The sequence below is a fragment of the Tiliqua scincoides genome, chromosome 1 (assembly GCF_035046505.1).
Source record: "Tiliqua scincoides isolate rTilSci1 chromosome 1, rTilSci1.hap2, whole genome shotgun sequence".
NCBI lineage: Eukaryota > Metazoa > Chordata > Lepidosauria > Squamata > Scincidae > Tiliqua > Tiliqua scincoides.
The window spans coordinates 248,029,590-248,047,957 of NC_089821.1; the positions used below are offsets into that span (position 1 = coordinate 248,029,590).

Genomic DNA, 18,368 nt, shown 5'->3' on the forward strand with positions numbered 1-18,368 from the left:
CTACTGAGGACCAAGTTGTTGCTGTGGTGGCTGGAAAAGCTACTGGCAGGTGGAAGGAGGACCTCTGCAGGTTGAACAGGCGAGCTACACTGGTGGTGGGGTCCAGCAGTGCTGCAGTGCAGAACTAGGGTCATTGTTGGGGAACACAGAGGAGCTAATTAGCTTTAAGTGGGCATAGGTTCTCTAGGCAAAGCTTGGACTGGAAATTTGGTAAACCAATCCCTTCATTTGTACCCATTATCTCCTGAATCTAATAAAAGTCATCTTCAAAGTTCTCCACAATTTTGCATCTCCTAAACTCTTGACCTACATATCCTGCTACATTCCTGCCAGGGGCTTTTGCTGTTCCAACTCCATGACCCCTAACCATCTGATGGCCACTTTCTCCATGGAACAGGAACTTGCTCTCACATTCTGTGTAAAGTGCTATTGCTCACACATAAGAACATAAGAACATAAGAACAGCCCCACTGGATCAGGCCATAGGCCCATCTAGTCCAGCTTCCTGTATCTCACAGCGGCCCACCAAATGCCCCAGGGAGCACACCAGATAACAAGAGACCTCATCCTGGTGCTCTCCCCTACATCTGGCATTCTGACTTAACCCATTCCTAAAATCAGGAGGTTGCGCATACACATCATGGCTTGTACCCCATAATGGATTTTTCCTCCAGAAACTCGTCCAATCCCCTTTTAAAGGCGTCTAGGCTAGACGCCAGCACCACATCCTGTGGCAAGGAGTTCCACAGACCGACCACGCGCTGAGTAAAGAAATATTTTCTTTTGTCTGTCCTAACCCGCCCAACACTCAATTTTAGTGGATGTCCCCTGGTTCTGGTATTATGTGAGAGTGTAAAGAGCATCTCCCTATCCACTCTGTCCATCCCCTGCATAATTTTGTATGTCTCAATCATGTCCCCCCTCAAGCGTCTCTTTTCTAGGCTGAAGAGGCCCAAACGCCGTAGCCTTTCCTCATAAGGAAGGTGCCCCAGCCCCGTAATCATCTTAGTCGCTCTCTTTTGCACCTTTTCCATTTCCACTATGTCTTTTTTGAGATGCGGCGACCAGAACTGGACACAATACTCCAGGTGTGGCCTTACCATAGATTTGTACAACGGCATTATAATACTTGCCGTTTTGTTCTCAATACCCTTCCTAATGATCCCAAGCATAGAATTGGCCTTCTTCACTGCTGCCGCACATTGGGTCGACACTTTCATCGACCTGTCCACCACCACCCCAAGATCTCTCTCCTGATCTGTCACAGACAGCTCAGAACCCATCAGCCTATATGTGAAGTTTTGATTTTTTGCCCCAATGTGCATGACTTTACACTTACTGACATTGAAGCGCATCTGCCATTTTGCTGCCCATTCTGCCAGTCTGGAGAGATCCTTCTGGAGCTCCTCACAATCACTTCTGGTCTTTACCACTCGGAAAAGTTTGGTGTCATCTGCAAACTTAGCCACTTCACTGCTCAACCCTGTCTCCAGGTCATTTATGAAGAGGTTGAAAAGCACCGGTCCCAGGACAGATCCTTGGGGCACACCGCTTTTCACCTCTCTCCATTGTGAAAATTGCCCATTGACACCCACTCTCTGCTTCCTGGCCTCCAACCAGTTCTCAATCCAGGAGAGGACCTGTCCTCTAATTCCCTGACTGTGGAGTTTTTTCAGTAACCTTTGGTGAGGGACCGTGTCAAACGCCTTCTGAAAGTCCAGATATATAATGTCCACAGGTTCTCCCGCATCCACATGCCTGTTGACCTTTTCAAAGAATTCTATAAGGTTTGTGAGGCAAGACTTACCCTTACAGAAGCCATGCTGACTCTCCCTCAGCAAGGCCTGTTCGTCTATGTGTTTTGAGATCCTATCTTTGATGAGGCATTCCACCATCTTACCCGGTATAGATGTTAGGCTGACCGGCCTATAGTTTCCTGGGTCCCCCCTCTTTCCCTTTTTAAAAATAGGCGTGACATTTGCTATCCTCCAATCTTCTGGCACTGTGGCCGTTTTGAGGGACAAGTTGCATACCTTAGTCAAGAGATCTGCAACTTCATTCTTCAATTCCTTAATAACCCTTGGGTGTATGCCATCAGGGCCCGGTGACTTATTGATCTTTAATTTATCAATGAGGTCTGAAACATCTTCTCTTTTAACCTCTATCTGACTTAACTCCTCGGTTAGAAGGGGCCGTTCGGGCAGCGGTATCTGCCCGAGGTCTTCTGCCGTGAAGACAGATGCAAAGAACTCATTTAATTTCTCTGCCATCTCTAAGTCTCCTTTTATCTCCCCTTTCCCTCCCTCACCATCCAGAGGGCCAACCGCTTCTCTGGCGGGTTTCCTGCTTCTAACATATTTGAAGAAGCTTTTATTATTCCCCTTAATGTTGCTGGCCATGCGTTCCTCATAGTCTCGCTTGGCCTCCCCTATCACCTTCTTACATTTCTTTTGCCACAGTTTATGTTCCTTTTTATTCTCTTCATTAGGGCAAGACTTCCATTTACGGAAGGAAGCTTCCTTGCCCTTCACAGCCTCTCTAACTTGGCTGGTTAGCCATGCGGGCACTCTCCTGGATTTAGTGGAACCCTTCTTTCTTTGCGGTATACACCTCTGCTGGGCCTCTATTACTGTTGTTTTAAGCAGCCTCCATGCACTCTGGAGAGACTGGACTCTTTTTACCCTCCCTTTCAGCCTCCTTCTAACCAGCCTCCTCATTTGAGGGAAGTCCGCCCGTCGGAAGTCAAGGGTTTTTGTTAGAGATTTGCCTGGTATTCCTCCCCCAACGTGCACGTCAAAACGGATCGCAGCATGATCACTGTTCCCCAATGGCTCAGTAACGTTTACATCTCTAACCAGGTCCTGCGTACCGCACAAAATTAAATCCAGAGTCACCTGTCCTCTGGTGGGCTCCGTGACTAGCTGATCTAAGCCACAGTCATTTAGCACGTCAAGAAATCCGGTTTCCTTATCGTGACCAGAACACAAATTGACCCAGTCAATATGAGGATAATTGAAGTCCCCCATGATTACAACCCTGTCCTTCCTTGTCACCTCCCTGATCTGTTTCCTCATTTCAAGGTCCCCATCAGATTTCTGGTCTGGAGGGCGATAGCACACCCCCAGTATTACATCGCTGCTCAAGCCTGGTAATTTAACCCACAGAGATTCTACGGTGGAGTCGGACCCACCTTCAATCTCTACTTTGCTGGATTCTATCCCTTCCTTAACATAAATGGCCACCCCACCTCCAACACGCCCCTGCCTGTCCCTCCTGTAGAGTTTATAGCCCGGGATTGCGGTATCCCACTGATTCTCCGCATTCCACCAGGTTTCCGTTATGCCCACTATGTCAATATTTTCCCTTGTCACCAGACATTCTAGTTCTCCCACCTTTGCTCGTAGACTTCGGGCATTCGCATAAAAGCAATTATACACGGAATGCCCCAGGATGGGCTGCTTATTCGCTCCTTTGTCCCCGCATCCTCTCATTGTGCCAAACTGTCTATCACATCCCATCTCTCTACCTTTCCCAATTTCTTCTCCTACCCTGCCTTTGTCTTGTTGTTCTCTAACCTCCCCATCCTCATCCCATAGGGATGAGGAGTCCCGAACCGGATGCCCCTCGGCTCCTGTCGGCCTTCCCCCAGGGATCAGTTTAAAAGCTGCTCTGCCACCTTTTTAATGTTATGTGCCATACATGCTTATGCACACGTGCCCGTGCAACACCAAGGTGTGCCCTGTTAGTAAAAGAGCATGCAGCCAGTATTCTAAAGAGATGGGGTTATGTTCGTGTTTTTAAACATAAAGGAAAATCTAATTGTTATATCCTTTGGCGACTTTGGGGGATAATTTGAATAGCTCAGTTAACAGCACACTGAAGGATTGATCCAACACTAATTAAAATAGATTAGGCACTTAAATTCAGTTTGACAGGCATATTTCATCAGAAAAACCACAGGCCAAATCCAATATGCTTTTGCCTAACCAATTCCATAGATTCTTAGCTGCTTTACTGCTTCAGTCAAGCTGCTGGAACACTGAATTAAATACAACTGGCGTTTCTTTAAAAAACAAAACAGAAAACCCAAACCAAACAATAACACAATAGCACTTACATGCAAATTATACATCCCCAAACCAGTTTGTACTATGTATGGTGGTATCTTTGCCAACATCGTTAAAGCAATAAAAGCAGCCAACACACACGCATAATTAAAAGGAGGCAGTCTGGGAAGACACAAGGCAGCCTCGCCGAGTTCAAAGATTTCCATAGCAACTGTCCCCTGATTAATCCTACTTTCTTGCTTGCTAGAACAAACAGAAAAAGCACCCAGAAAAACTTCTTTATGGTACTGATACCATTTACTCCTGTACTGTTGTAGGTCAGCGATTTTCAACTGGTGTGCCATGGCATGTTGGTGTGCCGTGAAAGGTCTGCAGGTGTGCTGTGGGAGTTTGGAGCACAGCAGTAGAAAATTGCTGAAAAATTCTTCTGCGTTCTGCGGCTCTGTTTCTAGGGCAACTGTCTGTAGTAATGAATTGGCAGAGCCAGTGGAGGAATAGGGATAGACACTTTGTTACTATAGTCAGTTGCCTTAAAAACAGCTGTAGCACCCAGAAAAGTCTCCCAGAAGCTAGAAGTGGCATCACAGGAGGTGAAGACCATAGAGAAAACCAGAGTTCAGTGTGCCATGAGAAGAAAAACATTGAAGATTGCAGTTCTAGGTCACTGGGGGGAAACTCTCTCAGCACTGCACTGGGAGAAGATACACAGAGGTGTATTTTAGGAAGATGCATCTAACTTTAGGAAACCAGCCTAGGGATAATTTAGCCCAGGGACCTTATATATTGGGTAAGAGTTGGTGGGGGCCAATGAAATGGCTCAACCAACTCATTGTAGCAAGACTCTTTATCCACTTTCTGACAGCCCAGTCCTAAAGGCAGCACCACCACTGGGTGCAGTGGCACTAAAGCAGCTACCGCTGCATCTTGCAGCCCCACAGCAGCCGCCAGAGGTCTCTTTGGGGAAGCCTCTGCAATGGAGCTTCTCAAATCTTTGCTGGATATTTTGCCAGCACAGACTTGAGAAACTCCCTATCGGGCCTTCTGGCACGACAGAGTTCAAGATCTGGTGCAGCAGAGCTTTGCTGATCCCACCTCCCGCCCCAGAATGCCTCCCCCCACCCCCGAAGCCCTCACCCCCACCCAGAGCTCTTACCTAGCTCCAGGAGTGTCCAACCAGCACAGGGTTCAGTGCCAACTCGGCACGGGGTGTCATGGGCATGCCTTATAGCACATTTACGACACCCAGCACTGACGGTATGCTCGTACTTTCAGTGCTAAACAGCTCAATATTGGGCTCTAAAGCCTTCGTGGATCCTGTATTGACATTTTATGATGGGAACTGCATTGTGGAATTCCTTCCCCAATGAAATTCAGGCCCACTTCTTTGTGGTTTTTAGGCATTCTGCAAAGACTTTTATTGGCTTCTTGTGAATTGGGATACTTTTGTATTCTAATAGGATAAAATTGTTGCATCTTGGTCAGTGTTTTTAATGAATTATTTTTTGTTTGATGCTTGTGATAGTTTTTTAAGGTGCTTTGAAGGGCCTTGTGGTCTGTATGTGGAATTAGAAATAAAAAAGAAATTACAAAATTTTCCCAACATACAATTCTTCAGTTCTGCTTTGGAAACCTCTAAGGAAGGTCCCATAAACTCAGCTACTTTTGCTATTGCATAAATGCGCTCACAATTAGAAACATCCTTCCTACTGCTGAATCTAAATCTCCCATGCTGTGGCACAATCATTACTGCTTGTTCTGTCCCCAGGAGAAAGGCAGAACCAATCACATCAAGAGAACGAGAGATTGAGCAGCAGTGAAGTGCATCCCGAATGATATGATAAAAAAACCAGAAGAATGCCAAATAAAAACATCCTTTATTTTTGATGAGTTTTGAGTGTAATCCTTTCTCGAGAGATGTAAGCTTCAAAAATAGATCAAAGCAGTCAGAATCTATATCTTTCAGTCATCTCTGAGTGGGTGTCCAATAGAGAAGATCACCAAGTACTTCTCCTTTCAAGTGCTTACACCATTTCCCCCTCACTCTCCACACCATTTCAAAGTGGCTCTGGGTTTTATTTGGAGCATTTATTTCTCTTGAATCACCAAGGACATTGTCCTTTTCATCATCTTCTCACTTTTTTTCCCCTATGAGTAGTGGGCATCTCTTCCTTTAGGTGTGTTCAGTACTGGAGAACCACCCACATATGCTGCCACCACTTTAAATGCTTTTTTGCTGGGCTAAGCCTATGTAGTGACTTCTTTCAATCTCTGGATCAGATACCTAAATTCTATTCTATGGTTCCATTGGCAACATACAAGCCCACAGAGGTATTGTCAGATACCATGTTTTAAACCTTTTATTTGCTCCCTCTCATGCTCCTTTATGTGATGCAGCTTCCCTTTGGGATGTCACCATCTTTTGGGACATACTGGAATAGAGATTATCAGCCAGCATTCCAAAAGTACACAGTTTGTCAGGTTCTTTTCTTTGGCCTGGCCCACCTAATTCTAAGCCACTCTATGAACCATATTCTCCAACTCTGCTTCTGCAGTCTGATGTCAGTAATTGCTGGGGTTGGATCAGTGCACAGAATGCTGTGCTACCAAGACAGAATAAAGATATGATTAGAATGGAAAGTTAATAATACTTAGCATTTATGTAGTGCTTTCTGAGTGTCGCATATATTAGCATAACATCTTACAGGGCTGTAAGGCTTGTGAATAAGCATTATTGTCCCCCTATTGCAGCTGGAGGTGGGGACCTAGAGAAAGTGGTTTGCCTAAACTTATTAATTCATGGCAGAGGCAATACTGAAAACCAGTGAAGCCCTGATTCATAGCTCACTAGCAAAATTGCTGGCACAGGGCTGAATGGACCCCAGCTGCAGGATCAGGGATGGGAAAGAGACTGGGATTTGGTAGCCATTGCTGCTGCCAAGACTGCCTCGTGCCAAAAGCCTATCCAACTTCCCCTGCCCCATTGCCTCCCTATTCTGCCCTCATTGTTGCCTCATTCTGCCCTCCCCCACCCTGTTCCAACTCCCCTACCCTGTCTCACCTCCCCTGCTGTCCTACATGCCTCAGTGAGTCTGGCAGGATCCTCCAACATGCATGGGAAGGCTCCAGTCAATAGGATTGGGCTATAAGAGACCCTACTGAGCTCCTATTACACCAAGGCTGCAATCCTGTGCAAATTTATCAGGGAGTAAGCCCTACTGAAACTCAGGAGATTTACTCCTGCTGAGATACTACTGAGTCCTACAAACTCAGGTTTGCTTCTGCATAGACATGCATAAGTTGACACTCTAATACAACTTTAAATGTTGCACTATTGCACCTCTGCTGCCACTGCAGTATTGTGTTTTGCTGTTGCATTGTCCTACCTTCTGTGCTCAAAGAAAAATTTAAATCAATGCCATTTGGCAAAGTACTAGATAATGTTTTTCCAGACATTTAGGAGAAACACAGAATGCTGCCATTGATCTCAAGAAAAAAAATTTAGTAAACCAACAATAGTTCAACCATCTTATCTTTTTACCTCATGCTCAGTATGTTTTGCTCTTGTGAAGAGTACCCATCAGATCTACACTAAGTTTGAGACACTGCGTTAAAGCCAAAGACAGTCAGCTATGGGACTCCTGTTGGTCATGATGCATTGTTTAGTTGACTCCAAAAGGTGCTTAGACATGACTTTCTTTGAATACAACCTTCTGTAAGCAGCTAAGAGTCCAATCCTATGCCTGTCTACTCAGAAGTAAGTCTCATTATAGTCAGTGGGGCTTACTCCCAGGTGTGGATAGGATTGGGCTCTCTGTCTCCAGGGAGCCAAGCAAGAATGCAATGCCTCTATTGCAGAGGTTCTCAAACTGGTGGGTCGTGACCCACCAGTTCGTGTAATGCTTCCCCCGTCCCTTTAAGGGGTGGGGGAAGGGGAGGGAGGTAGCGACGCAATCCCCAGGATCGCATCGCTAAGGGGGGCAAAGGGGGATGCTTTGCACTTACTTCAAGAAGGCTCCAGGAGGTGAGGGGAGCCCTGCACAGTGCTCCCAGAGGCTTGGAACTTTCACTAAAAGTGGATGCAAAGCACCTCCTGCAAAATGGAAGTGCTTTGCACCCACTTTTAGTGAAAGTTCCAAGCCTCAGGGAGCACTGTCCAGGGCTGTGCAGGGCTCCCCGCACCTCCTGCAGCCTGCTGCAGCCCTGCCTTCTTGAAGTAAGTGCAAAGTACCCCCCCTTGCCCTCCTTAGCCTCTTCCCTGCAAGAACTTACTGAAGGAGTAAAGCTCCCTCAAAGTTTGAGAAACGCTGCTCTGTTGGATTCATGAGGGAGCCACTTCCCAGCAGGTAAAGCCCTATCCAGCTTGTTCTGTAGGAGTTGGTTTATATAAAAAACTCTATGTAGGAAAAATGCAGTTCACAAATTATATGGTCCCCTACTTGATAGCTATTGGGACTAGAGTAAGGTTTCAGTCCTATAACACTTTCCTGAGAGTAAACTCCACTGTGCACAAGTTACTTCTGAATAGACACACATTGTACTGTGGTGTAAGAACTATGTGTGGGATGATTGTATGCTGGCATGAAAACCAATAACATTCAATATATTCCCTCATTCAATATGATGAATGACTCAATATAAAATACCCACCACTTTAAAAATCCTTCTCTGCCATTAGCAGTTAATTAAACAGTTTTCTAAATGCACTGAAACTGTGTATGTAAAATGACAAGTGATTACACTCAAAAATATTTTTTTTAATCAAATCCCAGTTCATATATATAAACATACAGAAGACAAGTGGTTGCAATACATTCTTTTAACTTGGGGCCTTGCACTGAAAAAGGTGCCCAGTATTAGCAGAAACAAACTCACTAAATTGAATATATGTGTTGCTTAGAAATACGGAGTCCATTGTCCCTCCTCCCCAGAAAAAAAAGCCATCTAAAAGATCACCCACCAGCAGCACTATGGAAAGGAGAGTCCACACCTCATTCCCATCCTCCATAAGGGAAGGCAGGAAATACTGCCAGTCCATTACTGGTGGTCTTGGGTGAAGCTGTAGCAGCTGCTGCCATTCCTCTCCGAGCTGGGATTCAGCAGTTGGTGGGCATGCAACTAGGAGTGGCCCTGAAGGATGGTGTGGAAACAGAATAAAACAAACAAAAGTATAGGGAGTGTCTGGGTGCATGAGGGAAGCAAAGGCTTGGTAGTCAGGAGGGCACAGGATAGTCTTTTTGGCTTCCCCCTCTCCTCCCTACTAAAGAGAGTTAGCCCTTCCACATAAGAGAGTTAGCAGGATGGTGTTCATACCTGGTTGGAATTCCTACAGGAGTTCGGTGGGGTTTCCTTTTGGTGGATGGAGCAAGTAAGTTCACTCTGATGCTGCCGAAAGCCCTGGGTTTGGGGTTTATCTTAGGGGTTGATGTGTTGTGTGGCATTATGGCCTGAGGATTAAGTACAATCTTGCATCACACTCAACTGGACCTTTTTCAAATTCTTTTGGGTCAGGGATTAGGAATGAAACAATGCACTTCTGGTGTGATAACCAAGCAGGGGTCTTTGCTATCAACCAGCAGACTTCCAAATCTCCACTTGGGTCAGGGTGCTTGTTGCCGGACATGTATCTAGTCTGAAAAATGGTGCTGCCAATTCCCTGTCTCATTTTCAGCAGGAGTGTTTCTTAGAACTAGCTTGCTTGGCACATTTGGATGAAGAGCTGATGTTTCTAGAGCTGTGGAGCTTTAGAATGCAGCCATCAAAGTCTTGTTAGGTACCCTCAGCACTTGGATAGGCTACAAACACAAGAATCCAGGCATTTTATTGTTTAAGGGCTGAAAATTGGATGGAGGACTTATGGCCTATTCCCATGGAACACTTGGCTCATTTTTTGGCCCAGTTTAAAAACTCTGGAAGGGCTGAGAGCACCTTGCAGGGGCATGTGACCAGCAGGTGGCAGCTTGAAGACACTCGCGAGAGAGCTGCTATGTGGTCATTCTCTCTTTTCTTGGCGCTTACAAGCAGGCATACTTACAAGTAGCATGAGCACTCAGCAGGGCCTTGGAGGAACCGTCTGCATCACCTGGGTTGTAAAGCAAGGGATGCTCTGGAATTAGGTTTGGGATTACCTTCAGGAGAACTTCACAGGCAGCTTGAGTGGTACAATTCAGCAGCCAATTCCAGGTGTTGAATTAGAAGCTCGGACTATCAACAGATGATCTGCAGCTTAGAATCAGTGTAAGATTGCTCAAAAAGGGGGGGAAAGAGTGGTTACCTTTTCCATGATAGGAACCTTTACGCACAAGAAGTAGGAATGAGGACCAGCTGCAGGGTCTATAGCTATATGTATTCTTTTGAATAATTTGTGGGAGGGGAGGATGTGGACAAGTTAAAGCTGCCATCTGGGAATGCAACATAATCTCCTGGAAAATATAGTGAACATACTGGTGCATGGTTGAACAGACCACTGTTCTGTCTAGACCAGGGGTGCCCAAACCTCGGCCCAAGGGCCACTTGCGGCCCTTAGGGGCTCCCAATCCAACCCGTGGGAAGTCCCCAGTCTCCAATGAGCCTCTGGCCCTCTGGAGTCTTGCTGCAGCCTGTGCTGGCCTGACACAACTGCTCTTGGTGTGAGGACGACTGTTCAACTTCTCACCTGAGCTGTGAGATGAGGGCTCCCTCCACTACTTGCTGTTTCATGTCTGTGATGCAGCAGTGGCAGCGAAGGAAAGGCTAGCCTTGCTTTGTGCAAGGCCTTTTATAGGCCTTGAGCTACTGCAAGGCCTTCATTCATTCATATAAGTTCCATGTCTAATATATTCATTTATGTAAATTTATTCAAATTTTAAATGCAAATTAATTCTTTTTTTCCCCCGGCCCCCGGCACAGTGTCAGAGAGTTGATGTGACCCTCCTGCCAAAATGTTTGGACACCCCTGGTCTAGACTCAACTAGAACTTTATTCATAGGTAAATTGCCTTATATCTCAAATGATACAGCACTGCAATGGCTATGACCAGCTCACAAAGTATTTTTCAGGATTCATTTTTAAAATAAATGTTTTGCATTCCTTTCAAAGAAGATATGGAAAATGTTGATTGCGCAGTACCTAGTGAACATCACTGGACAAACTTTTCCTAACGGAAAATATGGTCGGCAAAGTTTACATTTCAGATTCTGTTCCCCTGGCAACAAATCCCTTTGTGTAACTGCAACTTGTAATGACACCAGTTCTGATGATTTTGCAAACCTGACATGAATGGAGCCGAGGACACTTTGAGAATGTGACCAGTGCAACACTTGAGAGTGTGAAGCGCTTCCTTCACGCTCACAAAACGGAATGATGATGTGGGGATACATTTGCTTCTGCAATTTAATATAATGACAAGGACAGCTAGTTGTGTTTTTCTTTCCTTTCCTTTCCTTTCCTTTCCCACCATTCTGGAGAAGCATAAATAGCACCTGTCAATCAAATAAACTTACTCCATTGCTATCTTGGCTGTGTTGGATTTTCTTTTTAAACTCCATATTCCTCCATGGTGTAAGAGAACATGTCTATTTTTCTGCAGCACAGCTCTTGAAGAGACTGAGGGTCCAATCCTCTCCTCTCCAAGCACTGGTACCAGTGCTGGGTGCTGTAAACATGACATTAAACACGTTTACAGCAGCAGGAGAGCAAGAAGAACCAATGCTGAGCCCAGTGCCAGGAAGCTGACACTGGGGGAGCGCCAGCAGTAAGGTACATCACCAGGCAGCAGTGTGGTGTTTCTGGGCAGGAGGGGAGACATTCTGGGGCAGGAGGAGGGCGGAGCAGGGGAGGAATCAGTGGGAGAAGGGTGGGATCAACGGAGCCCTGCGCAGGATCCTATTCTTTGTGTCAGGCGAAAAGTCCAACACAGAGATCTTCCAGTCTGCATTGGCAAAACATCCAGTGCAGACAGGAGGAGACCCATTGCGACCCCTGTGCCCTTACTGAGGGGAAGGGGATGAAAGTCAGTCAATCAATCAATGGGTTTGGGCAAAATGAATGGAAAGTTAAGGGTGCCCAGGAAATAAAAATAAACAATTGAAGCCATATCCATTAGCTAAAATGCCTTGTGAAGTTTTGGAGAATAAACTGAGTTTCTTTTCTAATCCACAGCAAAAGGGTGGGCAGAGGTGCAGCTCTGCCTTACAGGGGCAGCTCATGGAATGTTGAGATGGGGAGGAGGGACTGAGTTATATGCGCCATTTGACTCTTAACACAGGTATCAGGCCACCTGTGGGTACCCAAGAACTGTTCATCTATTGGATCTACTGCTGGGCACATGTACTAGGTAGTAGACAAGAGCCCACAGCTACATGCATTGTGTGACAATTTACACTATGTACATATTTCCAAATCACAGAGATAATGATTGGTAAAAATCTTTCTTGGGGAGGGGCCGATGAGGAAAAGTCTCTTGTTCTCATCCCCCACTCCTCAGATACACAAGACTGAGATTCCCATATTATAACTGCTTAAAACCTGCCCCTCCCTCCCCCACCCAAGAACAAAGCACCAACAGACATCATGGAATGATGAAACTTGGCAAGAGCCAGCTCTGGCTTCCTGGCTGACAACAGATCAAAACTTCTCTTCTGCATTCAGCTGGCAGGCCGCATGAACAGCTGAGCCTGAATTACTTTCACGATGACACGGGATATACAAAAGCAGCAAACAAAACCTTGGGCTGCAGAAATGGATCTTCAACAAGCACCGTTACAAACCACACACGCGCACACATATGGAGCAGGAAAGGCTTCAGTTTGAAGCATCCTGAGCCCAAGAAATAGTCAAAAATGTCCTTTGGGAAACACACTGTACAGGTATCTATAAATATTTCATCAGCTTCTTTTGATAGTTGCAGCAGGACTGTTTCCTCAGCAAGCCATAAAGGAGGCAAAATGTTTCCAGGTATTCCCCACCCTGTGGAAGGAGAAAATAATATCTCTAGCTAGCAGGTCCTTTGCATTAGTGTCTGTGCAACTGCCATCTTCCTCAGGGACATCTTGGCCTAACCCGTAGTTCTCTCCCGCTTCTGGAACAGCTTGCCTGTTATGGAGGTGTACGGGTGGTGCCAGTCCAAAAATCCTTGCAGCAGGGCCTCCACAGTAGAGTCGACTGGAGGAGTGATCAGTGAAGGTCACTCTCCGCTGCTCTGCACCTCCGCTCAGCTGAACACAGGGGGAAAAAAGAAGACAAAAATGAAGTTATCTTTGCACCCCACAGCATCACAGGTGCAGGGGGATTCTATGCTCTCTGTTATCCTGTGCTGCATGGAAGGAAGAGAGTTAAACAAAGTATTCTGTTGTCAATAACAAACTAAAAACCATGATACAAAACAACAATAACTATCATCACCTTGCATTTCTGGAGAGTTGTAAGATTACCAAGAGGAGGTATGAGAGGATGTAACCTAAAGGGAGGAGTAGATGAGGAGGGAATGCTCTCCCATTTATTTTCAGAGGGATATTCAGGCAGGCAGGGTCAAAAGTATTCCATATTTCTGTGACTGTGTGCAGAACTAGGTCCAATTGCCTAATTCAGCCTCCAGGGTATCTTACCATTCATTCAATTCTGTTTTTTTAAATGAAAGTTGTTTCAGCATGGATTTATACCTCAGTAGCAAAACTTAAAGACTACTCTAGGCTCAATCCCTGGCAACCCCAAGGTGACTGAGCCCAAGACCTCAGAGCTGCTGCCAGGCAGTATAGACAATACCAAGCAAGATAGACCAATTGGTTGAACGATATGGCTGCTTAATTGGGGGAAGGACTCAGAAGGACTAAACATCATCTCTCTCTCCCCCCCCCCCCAGGAAATGAATGATCTACGAGCATAATCTCGATACCTGCCAGTTCCTGCCTATGGTTTTGTTCCCAGAATTTTGTTTTGTTCTCTCTCCCCCAGGAAATGAATGATCTGTGAGCATAATCTCGATACCCGCCATTTCCTGCCTATGGTTTTGTTCCCAGAATGTTTATGCAAACATCCACTGCTCTGCCAGTACAGACAGTGCACGGAATATCTTTGATTCAATGATCAATGAAAGTTAAGTTTAATTAGGAAACACACACACACACATACCTTGTGAAACTTTGATGATCATTTAGAGGAGGCAAAGAATGCATAAAAAAGGAGAGAAAGGGAAGACATAACTATCAGGAGAATTCAAAGCACATAAATACCATGACAAAAGTGACCAGCTATTGTGCTAAGTAAATAAACAGAGCTCTAAAATGAAACAAGACTGAGCAAGCAGAAATATAAACACTTGAGGATTTTTATTCCATTCTCATATTCTCACATTGCAACAACATTACTAACTTTATAATCTAGATTTTGTGGTCCAAGTTTTAAGAAGATTCAGTTTATAGAACTGAGGCCCAAATCCTAACCAACTTTCCAGCACTGGCATAGCTGTGCCAATGGGACATGTGCTGCAGTTGGGTGGCACTCAGGGAGGCCTTCTCAAAGTAAGGGATTTTTTTCCCCCTTACCTTAGAGCTGCCTTTCCCTTATGTCAGTGCTGGAAAGTGGGTTAGGATTGCACCCTGAATGTTAGTTACCAGAAAGCCATCCAGTGCTTTTTTTTTAGTTAAAAGTGGATTTTAATTAGGAGAGGCAGAACAATACTAGAAAAAGCATACTTTTAAGCCCTTGCCAGTTTTCTTGGAAGCAAGTTTCTTTGGGCTCATGGACACTTCCTTCCAGGCAGTACAGCATAGGATCAGGCTGTAAGCACTATCATGTCAGCCCGCATTAGCTATCTATTTGTTAAGCGTACTGTAGGAAGATACCTATTGCAGGAGCATCTTTTAGGTAGGAACTGAAAGCATTGCTATCATCCAACCTATGAAGCAGCACAAATTGTGTGGGTGGATGGATGAGTGGGTGGGTGAGGGTGTACTCAGACGCAGATAGAAATTGGTTTAGAGCAGGGGTGCTCAACAGGTGGATCGCGATCTACCGGTAGATCGCGAAGCAAAATGAGTAGATCGCGGAGTGCCGACCCCCCCCTTCAGGTGCCTCTGGGAGGAAACGCCGGGAGTAAGGCCCATTGTACTCAATGGGGCTTACTCCCAGGTAAGTGTGGCTAGGATTGCAGCCTCACAGCCTAATCCTAGGCATGTCTACTCAGGAGTAAGTCCTGTTATACTCAGTGGGGCTCAAGGTACACCAACATACATTGTACACATAAATGTTATATGTTATGATGGCGCGAACATTGTAAAAAAAACTCTGGTAGATCTCCGGGCCTTGCTGGGTTTCAAAGTAGCTCTCAAGCCAAAAAAGTGTGAGCACCCCTGGTTTAGAGTAAAGATAGAGTCCCATGGTAATCCAAGATCTTATCCCACCCACAGTGCAGCATGATATAAACGTGATGTGCCATGGGTAGTGACGTGTCTGACAATATATCCCTTTCAATGCATACCCTCATTGTGTCTTGTGCTACTGCTATGATTTAGTATTTATGGGACACCTTTTGCACAAGCAAACCAAACTTCAGATTCAGGTTCAAGTGACTTAAAAGCTGTTCAAGCTCCTGGCAAACAGGCTTTCTATCCTATATTAGGGATGTCAGACTCCAAGAGAAAAAGGGTAACATTGTAGGTGGGACTGAAGTCTTGAAAAGTGTCTCCCTGCCCTCTGCAAATGTGCCACGTAAGTTCCTTATTAGCTGCGGCCCACTGCATTTGCTGCTCAGTGGGGAAAGCAGCAGCAAAACTATGGCATGCCACTTTTAATCAGGAACAAACAGGTCATTAAAGTACAATGAAAAGCTACCATCCAGGTCCATGATAACTGAATCAGTATGTCCAAAGGACACAATCCCTTTGGAAACCATGACATCCACTTTGAACAGGGACATGGTCTGAGTGGTCAGATAACGAGATCCAATTTTGCAGCATTTGATACTGATCCAAAGGAGAAGTAGCCCATTTGTGAGATGCGGAGCCTGAGTGGCCCACCTACTAGCCAGAACATTTTGCTAAGTATGTTGAGTCGCATGTTATAACTTCAGCCAGTTTCATTCTCCATGTTCGTAAATGGAGAATAATTGCCTGTCTGCTTGGAGGAAAAGCAGTACTATATGGTCAATGCTATTTACAGTTAATGCTCAAATGCATAAAGGAATGCAAAGAATGACTGCAATTTGCATGCATTACCAGAGAGCTCCAGAGGAAATGACCTTTAGAGCATATTCCCTCTTCTGCCCAATGAAGAGATGTCAGTTAATTGAAAGAGGGCAGAAGGTTGGTTCAATGAAAGGCAAGAAATTCATCTATTTTGTCTCTTGGCAGTAATTGGGATGACATAAGAGACATTAGAACATGCAGGCGACTTCTGTCTCTGGAGGAACTCCTTTGCTTCCGTAAGGATTAGTCAGGGGTTCAGGTAGACAATTAGTTCTATTAATTTGTTGCGTGTCTTAACAAAAAGGGCTGTCCACCCACCTTTCAAGTTGCAGGGGTGGCAGTGGCGGAACTGTGCTACAGTGGCTCTGTGGAAGAACAAATATGGCTTTCTGAAGCTCTCCACAATCAGGGAAATTAAGCAGCTCGGTAATGGCCAGCAGGCTCAAAACTCTCAGTTAATCTAGCAGTAACAAGTGGACAGCATGATTGCAGATTAACCTTGTAATCACTGTTCACTAATGAATCCTTGAGGATCAAGATCCTGCCACTCATTAACACCCAACTAATGATGGTATGAAACTTCAAACTGGGGAAGCTTGAAATGTGAGCATCTGACTTGATTAATTTGTCTCCATTTCAGACTGGGCCTCACACCCTGCTCCTATGATTACTCAGACCCCTCTGCCAATTTTCAGCTACTGCTCCCAATAAAAGCAAAACAAATATACCTTGGGAAAGGGCAATAGGGAGGTTTGACACCTCACACGGTCTCGCCTTAGCTGAAAATTATGTGTAGAACAACAATCATGCTTAGCATTTATATAGTGCTTGCCAAGTATGCAAGTGTTTCATGTGTATTATCTTGATAGAATCCTTACAACAACTCTGTACGATGAATAAGTATTACTATTCCCATGTTTCAGGTGAGGAGCTGAGGGGATATGGTTAGGCCTCCTAGTGAGTTCATGCCAGATGTGATATTTAAAGCAGCAAAATCTTGATTTGTGGCTCAAAGACCAAGCCTACTTGAGGGTTATATGATAGTGTGCAAAGTGGGTGGTGGGAGGAATGGGTCAGGAGAAGCAGGGGTGTGTCTGGGCGATGAGGGAGGGGGCAGACCAGAGGGAGGAGTGGATCCTGGAGATACCAGCATGTGCTAGGATACTATCCCAGTTCCTTCTTCCTCTGCCATCAAACTTATTCTCCTCAGTACTGTATCAGCAGAGTGGCTGATACAGATCCAAGGAGACTCATTTGGGCAACCAAATCTTGTCCTGAGGTAAGGGAAGGAAAGGGACTAGGAGGGGGAAATCAATGAATGAGAAGTGTTCTACCAAAAAGAGTGTGTGCACTTGATGTTGTGTTAAACTGGAAGACGTGAGTGGGCAAAATGCCAGGTGGAAGCAGCACTGGGAGAGATAAGCCAGCAAGCCCTCTATTTATATATATTATATATCTGGACTTATATATCTTGTTTATATATATTTATATCTGGTCTCTTGTTGTCTGGTGTGCTCCCTGGGGCATTTGCTGTGAGATACAGGAAGCTGGACTAGATAGGCCTATGGCCTGATCCAATGGGGCTGTTCTTATGTTCTTATGTAGCCATCAGACCCCTACACAGTAAATCACAAGCTAATAATTTGTACAGGTTGTTAGTAGAGTGCAGCTCAGTTTGCTTTCCTGTATCTCCTTCCCCAAGTTGTCCCCCAGGCAAAACAACAGAAGAAAATTACTCTACTTACTGGCAAGAATGACCATGTCCATCCCCCAAAATATACTCATGATCCAACCAACCATCACAATAGCTGTGAGAATCTGAATCAGAGCTGCTGCAATGTTCAACCAGAATACACAGCAAACATGCCGATCAGGGAGGTCGGTCCGGGCTCCACACAGTACTGTGAAAGCTGACACAAATGTCCCTGTGCAAAGGAAGAGCAACAAATAAAAGAGTCAGAAGGAAGCCGAAGGCACAGAAGGAGCTGGGGTGCTGCAATCCTTTGCTAGGATACTCTCCCCAAGTCCCATAATAGCCTTGCATAGTGTAAACCTGAAGCTTCCAATGTCAAAAAAGTTGTCTATGGTAAGTGCTTTAACAAACATTCTGCACAGCACACCTTGGCTGCATAAAAGTCCCAAA

The 18,368-nt window shown here is 45.3% G+C and overlaps 1 protein-coding gene across 2 annotated transcripts in view; it reads right to left on the reverse strand.

The window, feature by feature from the left end:
* Window positions 1–12,845: 12,845 nt before the first annotated feature.
* Window positions 12,846–18,368, reverse strand: part of STUM (stum, mechanosensory transduction mediator homolog) — a 63,076-nt gene continuing 57,553 nt past the window's right edge. Inside the window, exons 2-4 of one of the 2 annotated variants that reach the window (XM_066611659.1) lie at window positions 17,971–18,150; window positions 14,172–14,180; window positions 12,846–13,258 (exon numbers count right to left, since the gene is read on the reverse strand). In XM_066611659.1, coding sequence (XP_066467756.1) covers window positions 13,218–13,258; window positions 14,172–14,180; window positions 17,971–18,150 — 230 coding nt within the window. In that variant the 3' untranslated portion in view covers window positions 12,846–13,217. Of the gene's footprint in view, window positions 13,259–14,171; window positions 14,181–16,543; window positions 16,591–17,970; window positions 18,151–18,368 lie in introns of those variants that run through there. The other variant, XM_066611658.1, reaches the window with a different exon arrangement.